Source organism: Chiloscyllium punctatum, chromosome 10 (genome assembly GCF_047496795.1).
Source record: "Chiloscyllium punctatum isolate Juve2018m chromosome 10, sChiPun1.3, whole genome shotgun sequence".
In the NCBI taxonomy this organism is placed as follows: Eukaryota; Metazoa; Chordata; class Chondrichthyes; order Orectolobiformes; family Hemiscylliidae; genus Chiloscyllium; species Chiloscyllium punctatum.
In genome coordinates this window covers 60,157,791-60,180,728 of record NC_092748.1, presented here as the reverse complement: position 1 = coordinate 60,180,728, position 22,938 = coordinate 60,157,791, and the positions used below count along the sequence as shown (strand labels likewise).

At 41.2% G+C, this 22,938-nt stretch overlaps 1 protein-coding gene across 4 annotated transcripts in view; it reads right to left on the bottom strand.

Annotated features, from left to right (window-relative positions):
- erich2 (glutamate-rich 2) overlaps positions 1 to 22,938 on the bottom strand; it is a 239,014-nt gene that overhangs the window by 148,381 nt on the left and 67,695 nt on the right. For all 4 annotated transcript variants that reach the window (XM_072579305.1, XM_072579308.1, XM_072579306.1 and 1 more), the window contains 2 exons: positions 9,353 to 9,439; positions 2,325 to 2,444 (listed from right to left, as the gene is read on the bottom strand). In XM_072579305.1, coding sequence (XP_072435406.1) covers positions 2,325 to 2,444; positions 9,353 to 9,439 — 207 coding nt within the window. The remainder of the gene's footprint in view (positions 1 to 2,324; positions 2,445 to 9,352; positions 9,440 to 22,938) is intronic.

The window sequence follows — 22,938 nt, the reverse complement described above, 5'->3', positions numbered from 1 at the left end:
GACCTCTCTTCTCCTGTTTCTAACCTCAGCCCATACTACCTCAGTAGACAAGTCCTTGTCAAACGTTCTTTCAGCCACCGTTATACTATCCTTGACTAACAAGGCCACACCCCCTCCCCCTCTTTTACCGCCTTGCCTGTTCTTAATGAAAGATCTAAACGCTGCAACCTTCAACATCCATTCCTCACCCTGCTCTATCCATGTCTCCGAAATGGCCACAACATCGAAGTACCATCAAAGATATTTGAATAGGACCAATAACTTTCTCAAAAACAGAGGTTTTCAGCAGCAGTGTTAAAGGATGAAAAAGTAGATACAGTTATGAAAGCAAATCTCAAGTTAGGCAATCGAGGTTGGGTGATGACCTAATAGTATTATCACTTAACTGTTAATCCATAGACCAAGGTAATGTTCTGGGTTTGAATCCTGCCATGGCAAATGGTGGAATTTGAATTGAATAAAAATCTGGAATTAAGAGTCTAAGGATGACCATGATCATTGAAGATTGTTCCTAGGAAATCTTGCTGTTCTTACCTACATGCGACTGCAGGTCCACAGCCGATTGTCGGGAAAAACTCATCTGGTTCACTAACTCCCTTTAAGGAAGGACACTGCCAGCCTTACCTGGTCTGGCCTACCCCACTGCAATGTGGTTGACTCTGAACTACCTCTGGGCAATTTGGGATGGGCAATTAATGTTGGCCTTGCCAACGATGCTGTCATCCCATGAATGAATAAAAACCAATTGAGTTGCAATACACATATGGTTGCTTGGAGGCTTCAGGTTAAATATCCAGAAGACAAGGGTTCTCTACCAGCCATGTAACATCAACCCTGACTATTATGATTCACAGCGAGTCACTAGACAACTTGGATTGATTCTTATACCTTGGGAGCCTTCTATCAGTGAGGACAGATATTGATGATCAAATTCAACATCACTTCCAATGTGCCAAGGCAGCCTTTAGCCATTTGAGGAACAGAGTTTATTATGACAATGCTTTCAAACCAGGGACCAAACTCATACACTACATAGGAATGTTGTGTTACTTTCCCTGGAGAGGGTAACATGGAGAGTATACAGTAGACATATCAAATTGCCACAGAAATATCACCAACAACATCTCTGCAAAAATGTATTAATCCATCCGCAGGAGAAGTACTTGAATATCAATGTCCTCACTCAAGTCAATATCCCCAGTGCTGAGACATTGGCTTTAATCAATCAGCTACATTGGGCAGACAATATCATTTATATTAAGCACAGAAAATGCTGCAGAAATTTAGGTCTAGTAGCATCTGTGGACAGAGAAACAAAGTTAATGTTTTCAGTCCAATAAGACTCTTCTTTAGACCTCTTAACAGATGACTCCAGACCAGCTGAATTTCTCCAGCATTTCCTGTACTCGTCTCAGATTTCCAGCATCCAGAGTATTTTGCTTTTAGATTAGATTCCCTACAGTATGGAAACAGGGCCTTTGGCCCAACAAGTCCACACCGACCCTCCGAACAACATCCCACCCAGACCCATTTTCCTACCCTATATTTACCCCTGACTAATGCACCTGACACTATGGGCAATTTACCAAGGCCAGTTCACCTAACCAGCACATCTTTGGATTGTGGGAGGAAACAGGAGCACCCGGAGGAAACCCGGAGGCAGACATGGGAAAAATGTGCAAACTCCACACAGCCACCTGAGGTGGGAATCGAACCCGGGTCCCTGGTGCTGTGAGGCAGCAGTGCAAACCACTGAGCCACCATGCCACCCTGTTTGCTCACCTGACAAAAACTTCAAAACAAGTTCCCTATTCTGAGTTAAGTGGTTATCAGGAGGACAAGAAAAAGCATCATGGCCATTCTCCATGTCTCCCTGAAAAAATGCAACATTCCCACCAACAATTAGGGACCTTTTGCCCAAGATCGCACAAAAAGGAAAAGAAACATCCATGAAGATGCTAATCATCTCGATTGTCTCTGACTGGCTGAATGGAGGCTAATGCAAGTAGTAGAGGGAACATGCAAAACCTAAGCATCCCATCCCATCCCATGGTTCTTCAAAGACCACCTGCCCCTGCCTGTCTGTGACAGTGTGTGGGGATCCAGTATCGGCCCATTTAGTCATCATAGGACCGACAACTTTAGGGCTGAGAAATGTCAAACTTAGTTTCATGGCACTGCCTCAAAAAAGGTAAACATAATTGTTATCCTTCATACTTCTTTAGAACACTGCTAAATGTTCAGTATATCAAAGTGATGAATGAAATAAGTTGAGATAGGTAAAAGAAAATGCGATGCAGTAATCTGCTGTTAATAATAATTACCACTCGTCTTGGATACAATATACTGTTCCTTAACATCCACTTTCTGCTGTTTCTCAGAAGACTTTTTTGACTCCGGTTTGGTAAACCTCTTCAGTTCATTATTTGGTGATGCAATCTGTTCTGAAAGAAAAATGAAACATACCTGTGAACAAATTTTTTTAATTCAAGTAGTGTTTTGCTGTGTTGATGATTGAATGTGTTTTACTCTAAACATACTGTTTAAATATTAATTTCTTATTTGCCCTCCTGTATTTCAAATTGTACATAAAGCAAAATATTGTTATGATGCATTATAAACTAATCATGTTCTTGGGGCAAACGAGATGCATCTGGAGAAGGATATAACAAAAATGTTAACATTTTTGAGATAATTGTAAAAGTATTGATTATACATATATTTTAATTTTATGAATGTTTCCAAAGTTTTTTTTAATCAACCTGTTCGGATTCATTATGACATGGCTGGGTCAGGTGGGACATGAACCCAGACCTTCTGGCCCAGAGGTAGGGGCACTACTACTGCACAAGAGCCAGACCAAAGAATTATTACTGCTGTTGAGCATGAGTTAAAATAACTTTTCAATGCATTTTCAATTTGCAATGTAAATAAAATAATGTCTTGATATATGTTCTTAATTTTATTTGACAGTCTGTAACGATACATGTACTCACGATCTGGACTGATACATTAATGTAATAATGAGGATGCATTACTCTACTGGAAATTACTTCTTTTGCATGTGGTGTTAAATCGTTAAACATCACATGACAAAACTCAAAAAAGAGCAACATTTCTCTTAATTGATCATAATTCTGTAGGTGCAGAAAATCTTTTGCAGGACTTTTCACTACAGCTGATTGATTACCTGATATGTACTCTAAGGAGGCAAACAAAATGCACATGTAAGAATTGCAACCATAACTGTTTCCTTAAAGAAGAATACATAATACCCAGGATCACTCTTGACATAAAAATATCAAAGACAACCAACTTCTGTTGAAAAATCTCTGAGACAGTGTAATATTGTAATATTCTCCCTCCATAGGCATTTACTTATCTCTAAGCCAAGGAAAACTTCTCCAAATCTCTTGAAGTTCAAAACAGGTTGTTGTGATTATGTCTATAAAGACCATAAGATATAGGAGCAGAATTAGGCCACTTGGTTCATTATTCAATTATGATTAATATACTTCACAATCCCATTATCCTGAATTCTCCCTGTAACTCTCTGGTGGTGGGGTCTGATTGTAGGCGGTGGAAATAGTGGAGGATAATGCGATGTATCTAGAAATTAGTGGAGTGGAAGGTCGGGACCGGGGTGGGGGGGGGTGTTGGGAGGTGGGGTTCTATTGTTGGGACTAGAGGGGTAGGGTTCAAGGGTGGAGGTGTGGAAAGTGGAGGAGTTGTGCTGGAGGGCATTGTTGATCATGTGGGAGGGGAAACTGCAGTCCTTGAAATAGGAGGCCATCTGTGATGTCCTAGAGTGGCATAGCTCCTCCTGGGAGCAGACAGACAAACACACCCCTCCAACTGCAACAAGGATAGAACGCCCCGGTCCTCACCTTCCACCCCACTAATCTCAGGATATAGCGCATTATCCTCCACCATTTCCACCACCAATCAGAATCCACCACCAGAGATATATTGCCCTTCCCATCCCTATCTGAGTTCTGCAGAGATCACTCCCTCCATGACTTCCTTGTTAGATCCATGCTGCCCACCAATCCATCTTCCACACCCGGCGCCTTCCCTTGCCACTGTAAGATGTCTAAAACCTGCGCCCACACCTCCCCCCTCACCTCCATCCAAGGCCCCAAAGGATCTTTTCACATCCAGCAGAAATATTTCTGCACATCAACCCACCTCATCTACTGTGTCCATTGCTCTCAATGTGTTCTCCTCTACATTGGGGAGACAGGACGCCAACTCACAGAGAGTTTCAGGGAACATCTCTGGGACACAAGGACCAAACAACCCCACCACCCTGTGGCCGACCATTTCAACTCCACATGCCACTTTTCCCCAAGGACATACAAGTCCTGGGCCTCCTCCACCACCAAATCCAAGCCACTGAAGAACGCCTCATCTTTTGCCTTGGGATCCTTCAACCATACAGCATCAACATCAAATTCACGGATTTCCAAATCTCCCCTCCACCACCTCATCCCAGATCCAACCCTCCAACTCGGCACCGCTCTCTTGACCTGTCCATCTTCCTTCCCACCTATCCACTCCATCTTCCCCACCAATTTATCACAATTACCCAGGCAAAAGTGATGACTGCAGATGCTGGAAATCAGAGTCTAGGTTAGAGTCATGCCGGAAAACAATGCAGGTCAGGCAGCATCTGAGGAGCGTCATCAGGAATTTTCCTGCTCCTCGGATGCTGCCTGACCTGCTGTGCTTTTTCAGCACCACTCTAATCTAATCTATAAGAATTACCCCCTACCTGCATCTACCTATCGCCTTCCCAGCTACTTTTCCTCAGCCCACCCCACACCCTCCTATTTATCTCTCCGCACTTTTCCCCCTCCATAATCTTGATGAAGGGCTTTACGACTGAAACATTGACTCTCCTGTTCCTTGGATGCTGCCTGAATTGCTGCGCTTTTTCAGCACCACACATTTCAACTCTGACTTTCCAGAATCTGCAGTCCTCATGTCCACACAGATTCTACACCTACTGACCTTATAATTGCTTATTTCTTTCAATTTAGTTTCATTTCTTGCCAAGAAGACAACCCCGTTCCCCTGCCCATCTGCGTATCCTTTCAATTGGATGGGTAACCTCGGATACTTCATTCCAAGCTCTGATCCTGTTGGAGCCGGGTCATTAATAGATCTGACTTCAAGTGTTAACCTCTTTGCTTTGGCAACAAGGAATTCAAGTAACAGCACCAACAGAATATCACAGATTTATTGTGGCATTCTTCTTATTAATTTTCTTTTTCCTATCTGTACTATTGATAATCTTGACATTTGTAATTGTTTGTTATCAATTTTGTCCATTTATCTCTGAAGAAAAGAACTTTCAGTAATCAGAAATTAAACAGAAATTGCTGGAGAAACTCAGCTGGCTGCATATGTGGACAGAAAGAAGAGTTGACATTTCAGGTCCAGTAACCTTTCTTCAGTAAGCAGATGTCAGGTCAAATATTGCCAAGGAAACTGCCTGCTGTTTCCCAGCCACCATTCTACCGCCTGTTCAGTTGATAGCTCAATACTCCTCCATGTTGAGCATCAACTGGATGTAGTATTGAAGTGCCAAGGATAACGAATATACTATATACTTAATATGCATCACTCATCATAGCTTGGTAGCTATCACTACTGACTGAGCTGGCTGAATCCTAAAGGAAATAGCTGTTCGGCTGGGTCAACAGCAAGTGGTGAGGGAACACACAAGGAAAAGATTTATCTGACCTAGTCATCATTCATTACAGTATTGATAGGAGTGATCATTGCAAAGTCCTTATGGAGGAAAAATCTCGTATTCACATTGATATTGTTCACACTGTGTTGTGTGCAAATAACTAGCACACATATAGTATAGATTTTGAACAGATCTAACAATTCAAAACTGAGAAATCATGAGACAATGTAAGCCATCAACAACAGCAGAATTTTATTTAACTACAATCTGTACATGAAGGGGAAAGCTCTCAGTGCGTTGGAATTAAATTTCGTATAAAGGAAGATGTTCTTGTGGTGGAGTTCATTCATCTCAGCCCCTGGACAGGAGTTACTCAGGATACAGTCCTACACCCAACCATTTTCAGTTGCTTCATTATTCGCCTCTCCTCTGTCACCAGTGAAGAGGTAAGAAGTTTTCTGATGATTGAACAATGTTCAGTACCATTCATGACTTCTTAGACAGTGAAGCAGCCCATATCCATATGCAACAAGACCTGGTCAACAGCCATACAATGTAAGTGACAAGTAATGTAAGTGCCACACAAGTGCCAAGCAATGATTATATCCAGCAAGAGAGAAATTAACTGTCTCCACTTGAAATTCAATGGTATCAGCATCACTGAACCATTCCTCCCCTCTCCTGTGCACCCTACCGCACCCCCACCTCCACTCCCCCAATCCTCCCATTATCAACATCCTAGAGATTAGGACAGTCTACTGAAACTGAACTAGAACAGTCTTATAAACGCTCGAGTTACAAGAACAGGTCAGTGGCTGAGAGTTCTGTGGTGACTAACCCCCTTCCTGATTTCATAAAGCCTGTCTACCAATTACTAGGCACAAGTCAGGATTGTGACAGAAAAAGTACAGTTCCAAATATACTCCTGAAGCTTGACTGACAGCCCATTAACCACCTAAAAATTCCACTCCTCATTGTGGCAGTAGCATATGCCACCCTCAAAATGTACGGCAGGAACTTCCAAACCTGTGACTACTCTTTCACTGTTAATGGGTAAACGTCCTGGAACACTCTTCCTACAGCACCATAACTATACCTATACTCCACAGATTGCTGTAATTCAATGCAGCTCATAATGACCCTCCCAAGGCAAATAAGGGATGGGCAATAAATGCCAGCCCAGCCAACGAGGGCTCTCATCAGTGAATGAATGTATTAAGAAATCCTTTAACCTATTTAAGCCAAAAGCTTGACTATGGGTCTACTTAAACTTGAACTATACAAATTCAAAAGGGTTAAATGAGCTATATAAATCGACAGTTCACTGGCCACACTGGAGACATGCCTTATGGTCATGACAAGGATCAGCATGGCATCTCAGTATTTTGTAAAGCATCAACAGTTTTTCAATTGTTAACACAAATGAACTCTGATCAACTGAGGAACACCAGCTGGCAAAATAAGCTGTTAATGTAGTTGGTCTAATACACTGCCAACCATTCAAACCTTGTACTTAGTTAACAAACATGAATGCCCAAACTCTGGTTATTTCATACTTTTCTGCTGAGATGAGTTTCAAGATCAAAAATCTAGTTATAAATTCTTGAACTGAGGTTGGCAAAAGCCAGTTATAAAACAATTTAAGAAAATGCACTTAAAACATTGGGGTAACTAAGAATCACACTGGACCTAAGGTTAAGAGAAAGAGCATTTTTGGAATCAAGATGTGAGGAAAGTGATTGGGTGAAAGAGTAAAAGTCATGAGTAAATGTCCAAAACCTGGCAGCAAGTGTCAACTTGAAATACATTACTTTTGAAATCATTATAAAATTATGAGGGGGAGAAATAAGGTGAGTAGCAAATGTCTTTTCCTTAGGGCAGGGGAGTCCACAGTGAGACAGCATAGTTTTACGTGCAAGTGGAAAGATTTAAAAGGAACCTGAGGGGCAACTTCTTCACACAGAGTGTGGTGCGTATATGGAACAAGCTGCCAGAGGAAGTGGCAGAGGCAAGTACAATTACAACATTTAAAAGACATTCGGACAGGTACAAGGATAGGAAAGGTTTACAGGGTTAAGGGAAAAACACAGACAAATTGGAGTAGTTAGGTTTAGGAAACATGTTGACATGGACGAGTTGGCCGAAGCGCATATTTCCATGCTATATGACTCGATACAAAGAATATGTTACCCAACAGGACTTTAGTAAACTAAAATCATGTGGCATGACTGTATGACCCTACAACTTGGAATCTGCAATCTTCATAGAGATTGCCAGGAAGCCACATCATTATTGGGAACAGAAGAACTGGCATTATTAGTCAAAACTCGAATAAAACAATGAAAAAAGTACATTTTAAGAGTTAGGAACAACAGTAGATTATATTTTTTCTATTTCAATTAATATTTCAAATCATCTGAAAAGTTTGTAATTACTCAAATTCATTTTTCCAAGAATAAAAAGTGAATGGCAGAATAAATACATTTATAAAACACTGTCCAGCATTCAGTATAGCAAGTGAACTGGTAAAACTAAGAATTAGCAAGTGACAAAAAATATTATGCAGTGGATTTTATAGGGGCCAGATTACTACATCCCACTTCCACCACCTTTGAGCTGGATGTTAGCTAGCACACCATTGGCGGGAAATCTAACTACCATACAGCGATGTGAGTTGTAGGATCGGGAGTGCTCCAATTGGATCAGAATGGAACTTCTGACTTGCAACAGGAAATCCCAGTCTAGAGACATGGCATCCAATTTGATCAGAAGGCAACAGTGGTCACTGCTGGAATTTCAAGTCGGTATTCCTGGGAGACCCTCGTGAGAGTTGAATGAGTGGAGGTTGAGGGTAGGGTGTAGTATTACAGAGAGTGTAGAGAGGCAAAAGGGGTGGAAACCACCTTCAGTGGTGATCTGTGCCCATTCAGGCCAGGGACCCCCCCTAAAGGAGGTAAACACTTCCTGCTCATCAGTGGTCTGTGCTTTGAAATTTGCCGAGGTGGTCACCTTCCTTTCACCACTAGAAAACCTTACAGCAGAGGCAGAATGAGGCCCTTAACTGGCAGCTAATCATCCATGTAAGGGCCACACCAGGCTTCGGGGTAGGTCAAATACCTAACACTTTGCCTGTCTCCTCCTCTATTTTACATACTCCACTCATACATCGACTGGCAGACATAAAATGTACCAATGCATAATGTAACCCATTGCAAATATACTATTCATTTTGGATTAAACATGCTGTTTCTTAAACAAAAACAGAAATCATTGGAGAAATTCAGCAGGTCTGGAAGCATCTGTGGAGAGAAAACAAAATTAATGTTTCAAGCCCAGTGACCCTCCTCAGTACTGATAGTAGCTCGGAAAAGTGTGTGTGTGTGTAAGAAGTGTGGAGATAGACAGACATGGAGCCCAGAGAGAGAGAGAGAAAACGACTGTTAGGAACATAAAGGGACAGATGGCAGTACCCTCAGGAGATAGGCAAGCTGATAATGGGACCATAAGTAGGTGTAAATGGGTTTGGTTGTGCTGAAAGCAGCCCATGTCATGACAAGGTTGGGGCGTGGACATAAGTAAAGCACATGGAAGAAGGTATTCAGGTTCTAAAATTATTGAACAGGATATTGAGTATTAAGACATGCTCTTTCTTACTATCCATATTATGCTGTTTCTCAGTAGATCCTTTTGACTCCGGTTTTGCTAATTTCTTCAGTCCACTATTTGATGATGGAGTGTATTCTGAAAATAAAATAAAATTTAAATCAGTAAAGGTAAATAGCAAATACCTTTGCTGCATTTATTTTGCCTTCCTCCAACTCACCACCTTGCTGAACCTGGATTTCTAATTAGTCTTTCTCTTTTCTAAATGAGCTGCATAGGAAAACTATTGTGGTGTAAATGGAAGCAATGAGATGTTGTGAAGGAAGTTCAACTGTGAAATTAGACTAGAACACAACTTTGCAACAAAATTCTTTATAATTATTGAAAACATGAAGTATTTTGTCACACTGCTTTAAAAAAAGCTTTGTGCAAAGGTGTCTTAGAAGCGTTATCATGACTGAACTGTGAAAAAATAATTTTTTAAAACAACTCATGTTTATACAGCAACTTGGAAAACACATTCGGGTGCTTCACAGGTCAACAGGCAGGAGGCTGGAAGAACACAGCAAGCTAGGCAGCATCAAGAGGTGGAGAAGTCAACATTTCGGGTGTAACCCTTCTCACACAAGTACTATAACACAAAATAACATGGGGACCAACTGGCAGGAGTAGGGGACTAGTGGTTCAGCAGCATTAGGAGCTCTGCAAATGTCATTTCAATATTTCAAATTAAATGCAGGTAGTCAGAGGCTCATTCTAAACTTCATTGGGTGCTTAACTACTTTATAAGTGCAAATCCTTTTTCATTTATAACCTAATTGTGAAGTATCTTTTTATAATTTGCTAATGGATATGAGCATTGCTGACAAAGTCAACAATAATTGGCCTTCACTAATTGCCCCTGAGAAGATGGTGATGAGTCATGTTCTTGAACCGCTGCAGGACATGTAATTCCACAGTATTTGCAGTGATATTGAAGGTTCTATAGCTGCATGTCCAGATGGCATGTGAACATGAACAGCTGATTTTGCTCCTTGCTTGTTCCATTTGCTAAAAACAATGTAGCACATTGGAATTACAGGCAGCCCAAAAACATTCAAACTAGGTGGTAATGTAGTTGGAGGAGGATGCAAGAAGGCTTCAAGAAGACTTGGACAGATTAAGTGAATGCCCTACAGTATGGCAGACAGAACATGCTCCAAACAAATGTGAAATTATTCTCTTTGGTAGAAAAAAGACAGAGGCAGGGTATATCCTAAATTAAATTAGATTAGATTCCCTACATTGTGGAAACATGCCATTTGGCTCAACAAGTCCACACCGACCCTCCATAGAGCAATCCTTCCAGACCCATTTCCCTCTGATTAATAAACCTAACACTATGGGCAATTTAGAGTCAAGATTAGAGTGGTCAGGAATGATGAAGGGCTTTTGCCTAGAACGCCGATTTTCCTGCTCCTCGGATGCTGCCTGACCTGCTGTGCTTTACCAGCACCACTCTTAATCTTGAATCTAATCTCCACTTCTGCCTACTATGGGCAATTTAGTCTGGCCAATTCACCTGACCTGCACATCTTTCGATAGTGAGAGGTTGGGAAATGCAGCTGTCCAAATGGATCTAGGCTTCCGCAAATCGCTAAATTCATTAGATGGGGATTTGAGTAGAGAGTACAGCTGTCTTGTTGCTGATGTACAGAGTCTAGGTGAGACCTCATCTGAAGTACTATATCCAGTTTTGGTCTCCATATTTAAGCACGGATATATATGCAACACAGTCAGTTCATCCTATTAATCACTAGCATGGTAGGATTATCTTATGCAGAGACACTGAGGCGACAGGATCCATATTCTCTAGAATTTCGAAGAATGAAAGCTGATCTCATTGAAACTTATTCAATTCTTACAGGGATGACAGGGTGCACATAGATAGGATTCCCCCTAAATCTCCCCTCCCCCACCTCATCCCAGATGGATCCCTCCAACTTGGAACTGCCCTCTTGACCTGTCCCACGTGTCCATCTTCCTTCCCTCCTAACCGTTTCATCCTTCCTACCGACCTAACACATTCACCCTGCATCTGCATCTACCTATTGCCTTCCCAGCTACCTTTCCCCCCATCTTCACCCCCGCCCTCCTATTTATTTCTCAGCCCCCTTCTCCCCCCACATTCCTGATAAAGGGCTTATGCCCAAAATGGCGACTGTCCTGCTCCTCAGATGCTGTGCTTTTCCAGTGCCGCACTTTTCAACTCTGACTCTCAGGCATCTGCAGCTCTTACTTTCTCACTTTCTCCTGGTCCCCCTAGCTGATGATTCTAGAACTAGCATGAAAATCACATAAGGGACATTTAAGACTGAAATGAGGAAAAGTTCCTTCACAAAGATTAGTAAGTTTTTGGAATTTTTCATCCCAGACAGCTATGGAAGCTCAATTAGGCAGTAAGTTCAAGGCAGAAATCGATAGGTTTCTGGAGATTAATGACATTAAGCGACATGGAGATTTGGCAGGAAAGTGACAATGAAGAGATGACCAGCCAGATCTGGAATGCCAGGCAGACTCGATGGACTAAATGATTTATTCCTGTTCCTACGTAAATAATGCTGGATCCAGCAAACAATGCAAGGTGCTATTGGTTTCGCTGCACTATGCATAGCTCTGCTATAGGCATAAAAGACACTTAACAGCTCAATATGCAGTGGCTTCATAAATATCTTCTGTCTTTTACACTCTGGAGTGTGCGGCAAATGTGACTGCTTCAACAAAGTTTTGTGACATCTCTTGCTAGTGCTGAGGGAGTGAATAGGGATGCAAGACAATCTATCCCAATATGTTTTGATATGGTTTCTGCCCCTTCTATACACACAGGGATTGGTGGTAATGGCACCTGCCTCAACTGATATTGACAGCTAAACCGATGTTAGTTGTAAAACTGCCCATTATCAATTTGCAGAATACTACATTAATCTACAATTCTGATATCAATTCCTATTTCCAATTGTTGTGGTTTGAAATAGTAGAAATAGCAGATGATGTCTTATGAACAATGTTCCAAAAGCAGAGATCAATCTATACCAATGACTTGAGCATTATCACAATATCAAAAAGCAATAAAAGAAAAGCATACAAAGTAAATGGAAACTGATTCAATCCCTGTACTGTAGTGATACAGAAATCTGACAGTGATTGCTCCAAGCAGAGAACCTATTATTGTACTGGGACCCCTTGGTTAATAGCAGCCTCCTTGATTTCACCTCACTTGGACATTGAGACATGGACATTTGGTTGAAGCACATGCAATTTGTTTGCTGTGTACATTGCTGCCATATGATCCATGTGAGACTGGCATAGCACGGTGCTACATAGCAACATATCCACCTCCTTGACTGATGATTGCTGACAACATGACAAGCTTTATGTCTGTGCTAAGAGGTAAGGCAATACAGAAATACTATGAGCCTTTAAACTCTGAAGGACAAAGTTCAAAAAGGCTAGGCAAGGTCAGACAAAGTTGCTGTGAGCACTGAAAAAGACATAAAATGAATGATCACGATGAGAACAAGCAAAAAGCTCTCAGATGCACCCCCTGTTAGAATCCATGATTTGGGTGTTTGTCCCTGCATGCAAAGTATTCTGGCAGCAGCATTACAACGAAAGATGCCAGTGTATTAGAGTTGCAGAATCCCCTTGCAAGTGGTTTGGACATGTGCCACGAGGTTGCAATGTTGCTGATATGAGTCCAATGCCAACCTCCATAGTAGGGCTGCTTGTGCATACTACATATGGAGTGTGCCGTGAGATGTTAGTACCTGGTGTCCAAGATGACAATCTAGAAGATGAAGAATTAAGTTGGTATTACCAGGTATTCCCTCGGACTTTCATGTCAGAAATTGTTGTCATCTAGTTTCAATCCGGGGTAGAAGAACATAAGAACATAAGAAATAGAGTAGAAGGCCATCTGGCCCCTCGAACTAGCTCTGCCATTCAACAAGATTATGGTTGATCTTTTTGTGGACTTAGCTCCACTTACCCATCTGCTCACCCTAACCTTTAATTCCTTTACTGTTCAAAAAGCTATCAATCTTTGCCTTGAAAACACTCAAAGAGGTAGCCTCAACTGTTTCAATGGGCAGGGAATTCCACAGATTCACAACCTTTGGGTGAAGAAGTTCCTTCTCAATTTAGTCTTAAATCTGCTCCCCCTTATTTTGAGGCTATGCCCCCTAGTTCTAGTTTCATCCATCGGTGGAAACAGCCTCCCTGATTCTATCTTATGTATTCCCTTCATAATTTTATTTGTTTTTATAAGATCACCTCTCATTCTTCTAATGAGTCCAATGAGTATAATCCCAGGCTACTCAATATCTCCTCATAAGCCAACGGTCTCAACCCCATAATCAATCTAGTGAACATCTTCTGCACCTCCTCCAGTACCGGTACATCCTTTCTCAAGTAAGGAGACCAAAACTATACACAGTACTTCAGGTGTGGCCTCACCAGCATCCTATACAGCTGCAGCATAACCTCCCTAGTTTTAAACTCCATCTCTCTAGCAATGAAGGACAATATTCCATTTACCTTCTTAATTACCTGCTGCACCTGCAAACCAATATTTTATGATTCATGTACGAGGACACCAAGCTACAATTTTTCACCATTTAAATAAAAGCTCATTTGTTATTATTCCTACAAAAATGGATGACCTCACATTTACCAACATTGTACTTCATCTGCCAGATTGTTGCCCACTCACTTAACTGATCTATATCCCTCTGCAGATTTTCAGTGTCTTCTTCACACTTTGCTCTACCACTCATCTTATGTCATCTGCAAACTCTGACACTCTACAATTGGTCCCTAATTCCAAATCATTTATATAAATTGTAAACAATTGCATTCCAACACTGATCCTTGAGGCACACCACCAGCCACTGATTGCCACCAAAAACACACCCATTTCTCCTCACTCTTTGCTTTCTGTTAGTTAACCAATCTTTCATGCCTGCTAATTCCTGTAACACCACACATCTTTGGGGTGGCATAGTGACTCAGTGGTTAGCACTGCTGCCTAATAGAGCCAGCAACCCAGCTTTGATTCATCCCTCAGGCTACTGTTTGTGCGGAGCTTGCAGGTTTTCCCCATGTTTGCGTGAGTTTCCGCCAGGTGCTTTGGTTTCCTCTCACAATCCAAACATGTGCAAGTTAGGTGGATTGGCCATGCTAAATTGTCCAGAGTGTTCAGGGAAGTGCAGGCTTAGGTGGGTTAGCCAGAGGAAAATGTAGGTTACAGAGATAGTGTGGGGAGTGGGTCTGGTTGGGATGCTTTTTAGGGGTCAGTATGGACCCATTGGGCCAAATGGCCTGTTTCCACACTGTAGAAATTCTATGGTTATCATATGCAGCAGCATTTTGTGCAGCATCTTGTCGAATATCTTCTGGAAAATGATACACCACATGCACCCATTGTCCACTATGCTCATAATGTCCTCAAATAATTCTTGTAAATTAGTTAAACATGATCTACCTTTCATGAACCCATGCTGCATCTGACCGATGTCAGAATTACTATCCAGATGCCTCACTATTTCTTCCTTGATGGCAGATTCAAGCATTTCTCCCAATATAGAAGTTAAGCTATGGGGCCTATAGTTACCTGCTTTTTGTCTACCTCCTTTTTTTAAACAGTTTGAATGGGAAACTGTATGTTAATGAGGTAAGATTTGATAATAACGTGTAATTCCTGATGATTAGGTAATTCCTGATGAAGGGCTCTTGCCCAAAACATTGATTCTCCTGCTCCTCAGATACTGCCTGATCTGCTGTGCTTTTCCAGCACCCACTCTCGACCCTGATCTCCAGCATTTGCAGTCCTCACTTTCTCCTAACATGGTAATGTTTAGTAATCATGCAAATAGGCCTCTTGCCACTCATTAGCACAAATTTTGTTTGGCTGTTCAATACTTGGTTGGAAAATGGGATATTTTGCTTTATATGTTAACTCCTGGTGGTCATCTCATTCAATTTTCCCAATTTCTTGCCAATGCCCAGGTCATTCAAGGCCTAGGACGATCCCACTCATAGACTTTCTTTATGCAGTGATTCTGTTGATTGTTGATTGTTCTAGTTTAATAGTTCCCTTTCTCAGTCCACACGGTTTCCCCTTTATGTATCTCGACACTATTTTTCAAATAACTCATCACCAAATTACTCAATCAATTATACAAACAATTAACAATCAGAGACAGTGCAACAATAAGAAAACAAGAGATCAGAAAGGAGAGATCTCATCAGAGTGAGACATAGTCCAAGTGAGTATATAGTTTGGGGAATTTGGAATAGAATTGGTAAATCTTTCTTTTCTTTCTCCATTTTAAAAGTTTAAACTTCAGTGGTCTGGTGAAAAGATTGATAATGTAGCTGACTCAGCTGACTGAGGGACAGTTATCAATCACCTTACGTATGGATAGGGCCTTAGTAAGTGTTTATTATCATTGAAATTTAACTAGTGTGAGTCAGCTGAGCTCACCTCAGCTCCATTTAAGACAGGAACTGTTGAAAGCAAATGATCGGGAAGAAGAGATCAAATCCGGAATGAGACACAGCCCGAATGAGTAGATAGTTCAGAGAATTGGAAGCAACATGGGTATTTGGTGCAGAGGGGAAGTGGTGCTTTATGCTTGATTTATTTTGACTCATAATTTTTAAGAATGTTTTTCATAGGATAACTTGAAGCCCAGTATCGGGGGCTCAGCACAAAATAGTGACTTTGCAGGTAAACCAAAAGTTCATTGGTTGGTGACAGCTACTAATTTGACTGTTTAATACAGGTTACTTTCAGATTGAAAGTAAATAGGGAAAATAATTACAGACTGCAAATTAAAAGACTGGTGCAATTTTTTTAAAAATTAAGTAAAGAACCAAGCTATCAAAATAGTGATGTCAGTCCAGATGATGTATTGTAACTGAATGATGTGGGAATTTGCGGCCACCATTGTGTTTTTTAGCAACTACAAACATAGCGAGTGTTGGTGCCTGAAGAACCCTGGCTCAAGTTGATGAGCTGCAGTCTGAGCTTCAAAAGTTGCAATATATCAGGCAGGGGGTAAGATTACCTACAGTGCGGTAACAGGTCACTTGGCCCAACAAGTCCACACTGACCTTCCGAACAGTAACCCACCCAGACACATGCCCCTACCCTATATTTACCCCGTACTAATGCACCTAACACTACGGGTAATTTATCATGGCCAGTTCACCTAACCTGTACATCTTTGGATTGTGAGAGGAAACCGAAGCACCTGGAGGAAACCCACACAGACACAGGGAGAACGTGGAAACTCCACACAAATAGTCGCTTGAAGCAGGAATAGAACTCAGGTCGCTGTCGCTGTAAGGCAGTGGTGCTAACCACTGAACCACCGTGCTGCCACGGTGCGAAAGTTACCTGGACACTGTGTTTTAGGAGGCAATCACACCCCTCAATATTAACTACCTCAAATTTAGTCAGTGGTCAGGGACAGGAGGGTGTGACTACACCAAGGTGGTAAAAACAATGACTGCAGATGTTGGAAACCAGATTCTGGATTAGTGGTGCTGGAAGAGCACAGCAGTTCAGGCAGCATCCAAGGAGCAGCGAAATCTAAAATCAACGAGGTAAAAACAATGACAAGGCAAGTCGAAGGATTTCAGGGAGTACAGCTAAAGGAGCCTCACCCCTTGAGACTGTCTAACAGGTTTGAGATTCTTGCTCCCTGTATGGATGAGAGTGGGCACTGTAGGGAGGATGAATAAACTGACTCCAACATTGTGGCGCAGGGAGCCATTCAAGAGGGGAGAGAAAAGAGAAATGTAGTTGTTATTGGGGACAGTATAGTCAGGGAAATAGACATATTCTCTGTGGCTAGGATCAAGAGTTCTGAAGGCTGTGTTGCCTGCCTGGTGCCTAGGTTCAGGTTATGTCATCTGGGCTGCAGAGGAACTCTGAGTTGGGGGGGAAAGATCCTGTTGTCATGGTCCATCTAGGTATCAATGACACAGATAGGAAGAGGTAAGAGATTCTGCTGAAGGAATATAAGCAGCTCAGGGTTAAATTAGAAAGCAGAACCAAAAAGGTCATTATGTTTGGGTAACTACCTAAGCCATGAACAAATTGACACAGGGTCAACAAGATTAAAGAGATTAATGTGTGGCCCAAAGATTGCTGAGCAAGAAACTGGTTCAAATTCATGGGACATTGGCACCAATACTGAGGAAATATGGAGCTGTTCAGACATTCCATCTGAAAATTAAAGAAAATGTTGAAGGCGGGAAGGGCTCAGCAGGGATTATTAAAGTTTCCAGAACAAATAATAGGATAGAAAGTATGGAAAGGATCAGGAATCTATCTTCAGGTACAGCATATAAGGGGAAAACAATGAGAAGGGGGGGTAGCCAACGCAGGACTGAGGGTGTTCTACTTAAATGTGCACAGTGTAAAAAACAAGGTAAATGGAACTTGTACGACAGATTGAAATTGGCATGATGGTGTGGTTATCACAGAAACATGGCTACAAGGGAATCAGAGCTGAGAAGTAAATATCCAAGGATACTTATCCTATCAAAACGACAGGTAAATGGACAGACAGGACTGGGTTGCCTTGTTAGTAAGAAATGAAATTAAATAGATAGCAAGAAATGATGTCGAGTCAGAATGTGTAGAATCTATATGGGTAGAGTTGAGGAACTGCAAAGGAGTAAGGACCCTTTGTGTACAGGCTTCCTAGTGCAGTCAAGATGTGGGGAAGAAAATAAATCAGGAGCTAAAAAAGGTATGTAACAAAGACACTATTACAATAATCTTGAAGGACTCAACATGGTGAAGCAACGGCCCAGTTGTATTATCACAGGACTGTTAATCTAAACACGCAGGTAATGTTCTGAGGACCCAGGTCTGAATCCCACCATGACAATATCGTGAAATCTGAATTCAAAAAAATCTGGTTCACTCTTGGCCTTTAGGGAATGAAATTGCCATCCTTACCTGGTCTGAGAAAACAAAACTGATGATGCTGGAATCTAAAGTAGATAGGCAGGGGGCTGGAAGAACACAGGAAACCATGCAGCATCAGGAGGGGGAGAAGTCAATGTCTACAACAATGTGGCCGATACTTAACTGCCCTCTGGGTAACTAGAGATGGGCAATAAATGGTGGCTTAGCTAGTAACATCCTCAATCCATGAATGAATAGAAAAATATATGCAGGAGGACTGGGAAAATCAGGTTGGTGACAGATCTCAAGAAAAGGAATTCATGGAAAGTCTATGTGAGTTTTTTGGAGCAGCTTGTGGTACAACCCATTTGGGAAAAGGCAATTCTAGATTTGATGATGTGCAGTGAGGTAGACTTGATTAGGAACCTCAAGATGAAGGAACCCCAAGGGGACAGTGACCATAACATGACAGAATTCACACTGGAGTTTGAGACAAAGAAGCTTGAGTCATATGTAATTGTACAACAATAGAGTAAGAGTAACCTCAAAAACATAAAGGAGGTGTTGGCCAGAGTTGAATGGAAGGGGAGCCGAGCAGGGAAGATGGTGGAGCAGCAATGACGGGTTTCTGGGGGCAATTTGGGAGACATACAGAAATTCATGCCAAGGAAGAAGGGGCTTACTCAGAGAACGATGAGGCAACCATGGCTGAAAAGGGAACTCAGGGACAGCATAAAAGCACAAGTAAAAACATACAACGTGGTGAGATTAGTGGGAAGCCAGAGGACTGGGAAGTCTTTAGAAACCAGCAGAGGACATCTAAAAATGCCATAAAAGGGGAAGAAATATAAAAGATGAGAGTAAGTTGCAGTCTTCTTTTATATGACTAGCTAGGAGTGCTTTTAGGTATCTAAAAAGGTATGAAAAACATTGCACCACTGGAAAACGAAGCCAGATGAGTAGTCATGGGGAAGAAAGAAATGGTGGAGGAACAAAATAGGCACTTTGCATCAGTTTTCAAAATGGAAGACATCAGCAGGATACCAAAACTTCAATAGAGTCATCACAAAGAAGGTGCAAGGAAAGCTAAAAGCTCTGAAGATGAATAAATCACCTAGTGCAGAAGGACTACATCCCAGAGTTCTGAAGGAGATAGCAGAGGGGATTTTCGAAGCATTGGTGGTGATCTTTCAGGAATCACTGCAGTCAGGGAGAGTCCCAGAGGACTGAAAAATCCTAATGTAACACCCTTGTTTAAGAAGGAAGGCAAAAGACAGGAAATTATAGGCCAAGTAGTCTGATCTTGGACATTTGTAAGATTTTAGAGTCAATTATTAAGGATAAGATTGTGGAGTACTTGGAAGTGCCTAGTAAAATAGGGACAGCACAGCTTTGTCAAAGGGAAGCCATACCTGATAAATCTTTTGGAATTCTGCTCTTATATCTTATGGTCTAAAGATAAAAGGACAGAAAGAAAAGGAAGGAACTGAATTCAAACAGAGCTTGGACAGGAGGTAATGCAGTCCAGCACCCACAGTGCCTATCTCTCTCTGAAGGCTTTGTGGGACGTATCTAGACATTTTTTTTTAAATTGGCCCCGCCATCAAATCCCTGGTTTCACCATGATTTGGAGATGCCGGTTTCAGCAATTATACAAGTACTGCCCATCAGGGTCAGAATATCCAGGGTTTTTCTTTAAATTAAACCACCACCAAATTATCTGCATCACTAATTACTTAACAATAGAATACCTAGACATTGGTAATTTTAATCAACCCTGTTTAAACACATCATTGAAACAGATGGGACTTTAACCCGGGCCTTTTGGTCCACAAGTAGGAACAGCACTACTGCACTACAAGGACCCCTTTCCATGATTTAACAGCCATCACCATTTTCGTTTCTAACCTGAAATACTTGCTGCATCAAAAGGTTCACTTGTTCTCCAAGTAGCTTTTCTAAACATATTTTTAAATAGACAAACAATCTTTAAACAGGAACAATGAAAATAATTTTTTTCATTTTCTATATGTTGCATTGCAATACAACTAAACTTCCATTTTCCCCCTTCGTTCTTTAGAGAAAAAATGTTCAATAGTAAATTCTCATAAAATGTCATTCTTTATGAACATCTAATAATTTCTTGGGACAAGTAATTCTCTTCAAAAGACAATCTGGCAATTTGCAACATGTATCAATGGGTTTTATTTTCTTCCCAACACTTCTTTCATAATGGCAAGGTCAATTTCTTTCTTTGCGACATCCTGTGTCAAATAAAGTGTCCCAAAAGAGAATCATTATCCACTCTGACAATGCTGATACTTTAAAAAGGCTATTTTGTCCAGGGTTTCCTTGAAGAAAGGTCGTAAAGATAGAGGTACTGAAGTGACTGCTGGAGACTGCCTAATTCAACCATGTATGAGGACCTTCTGGTTTATTTTAGAAACAGTTGTAACAATGTAAATGAAGTGGCCACTTCTCTCAGATCAGGCTTTCCAGTTTTTTTAAGCTGCAGCAGTCAGAAGCTGTTTGGGTCCCAGAAGGTTTAAAAGCTTCAGTAAAGGATTCCTAGCTGCTACTTTCTCTGAAATCTCTGTTAATGTTGTTTCCTCCTGGATTAGAGAACAGGGAAGAATCTCTGTCTGAAATTACCTTTTTGCCAAGGTGTGCGTTTATGGGATATTACTATATTGGAACAGTTAATTAGTAATTCATACTGTATCTATTAGAGTCATAGAGTCATAGAGATGTACAGCATGAAAACAGACCCATTGATCCAACTTGTCCGTGCCAACTAGGTATCCTAACCTAATCTAGTCCCATTTGCCAGCACCCGGCCCATATCCCTCCAAACCCTTCCTATTCATGTACCTATCCAGATGCCTTTTAAATGTTGCAACTGTACTAAACTTCACCACTTTCTCTGGCAACTCATTCCATACATGTACCATCATCTGTGTGAAAGGGTTGCCCCTTAGGTCTCTTTTATATCTTACCCCTCACCCTAAACCTATGCCCTCTAGTTCTGGACTCCCCCGCTCCAGGGAAAAAAACTTTTTCGATTTACTCAATACTCTGACCAATAAAGGAAAGCATACCAAACACCTTCTTCACTATCTTATCTACTTGCGACTCTACTTTCAAGGAGCTATGAACCTGCACTCCAAGGTCTCTTTGTTCAACAACACTCCCTAGGACATTACCATTAAGCGTATAAGTCCTGATAAGATTTGCTATCCCAAAATACAGCACCTCATATTTATCTAAATTAAACATCTGTCATTCCTCAGTCCTATTTGGTTAAGTTTCCCAATAGTTAAGTTATTCTAAATTCCTCTTACTTTTGTTTGTATTTTGACAACAGTGTTTAAATAAATTGTGTTTTGCTTAACATCAAATAGTTCGACCAGTCGCATCACATTTGGAACACGCATTTCACACCTACTGTAAAATAAGAAAAGTTAGGGTCTAGACTACCTTCTAGAATATTTTGATGGGATCTGGTTTGGTCCATAACACCACATATTATTCTGCAGGCATATTTTTCTCAGATTTCCCCTTGTATAGCATTTCCTTCCAAATGTTAGACAAGCCCAATCCCATATTCCTATACTAGTGCTAATGTTTCAAATGCGAAAATGCATTTCACAATTGTTTTGAATTTCTTAGCTTCCCAAGCTAATTGACAGCAGTTATTATTCTTGTTCACTCAGAATATAGTAAGCCCTGGCATTACAGAATATCCATCTGATGATTGGCATGTGAAGCATCACTAAAGTTTACTAAGTTCATATCTTCTGGATTGCCTAAGGCTGGAAATGAGAGTGTATATTTTTCTGAATTCAAATTGCTTCACGTTTTACTCATTCTCAAAGGCCGCTTAACGGTAGCATGCCTTAACATGGTACTCAGTTGTAAAAGATCATAACTAGTATCAATTCTAGTCTGAGTACATAAATCACTTCAACTAACCAAAGGTCTTAATTGGTCTATTTTGACCTTGAATACAGGATCTATTTATTGGGATGCAACTAACAGTTAAGATTGCTAATCCAAGGTCACAGCACCTCACTAACTCTGTGCCCTCCGACAGTCTATATAAACCTCACTATCTGCTTCAAGTCTTCCAATCCCTCCAGCCTACCATACCAATTTGTGTGATCTTCTAAAGCTACTTTAACCTTTTTCTGTCTGTAAGCTCATCCAGTCTTGATAATCTTTTCTATCCGTGACCTCCTCCCATTGCTACAGCTCTCACTTTCTCAAACTTCCTCGAGTTGCTATCATCCTTCTGTAAGTGTACCCCCTTCAGTCATTGCTAACCTTCCTATCTTTATCATCTCATCCAGCCACTAGAACCATTCCTATCTCTGTAATTACCATGATATGGAGATGTTCAACTGGGGTGGACAACAGCAGAAGTTACTCGACACCAGGCTATAGTCCAATGAGTTTATTTGAATTCATAAGCTTTTAAAGCACTGCTCCCTTTGTCAGGTGACTTCCTGACGAAGAAGCAGCACTCCAAAAGCTCGTGATTTCAAATAAACATGTTGAACTATCACCTGGTATTGTGTGATTTCTGACTCTGTAATCACCTGCAGCTTCCACAGAACTCCCTGCCACCGTAACCTCCTCCTATCCCTCTAATAGACATTTTTTCCACAACCTC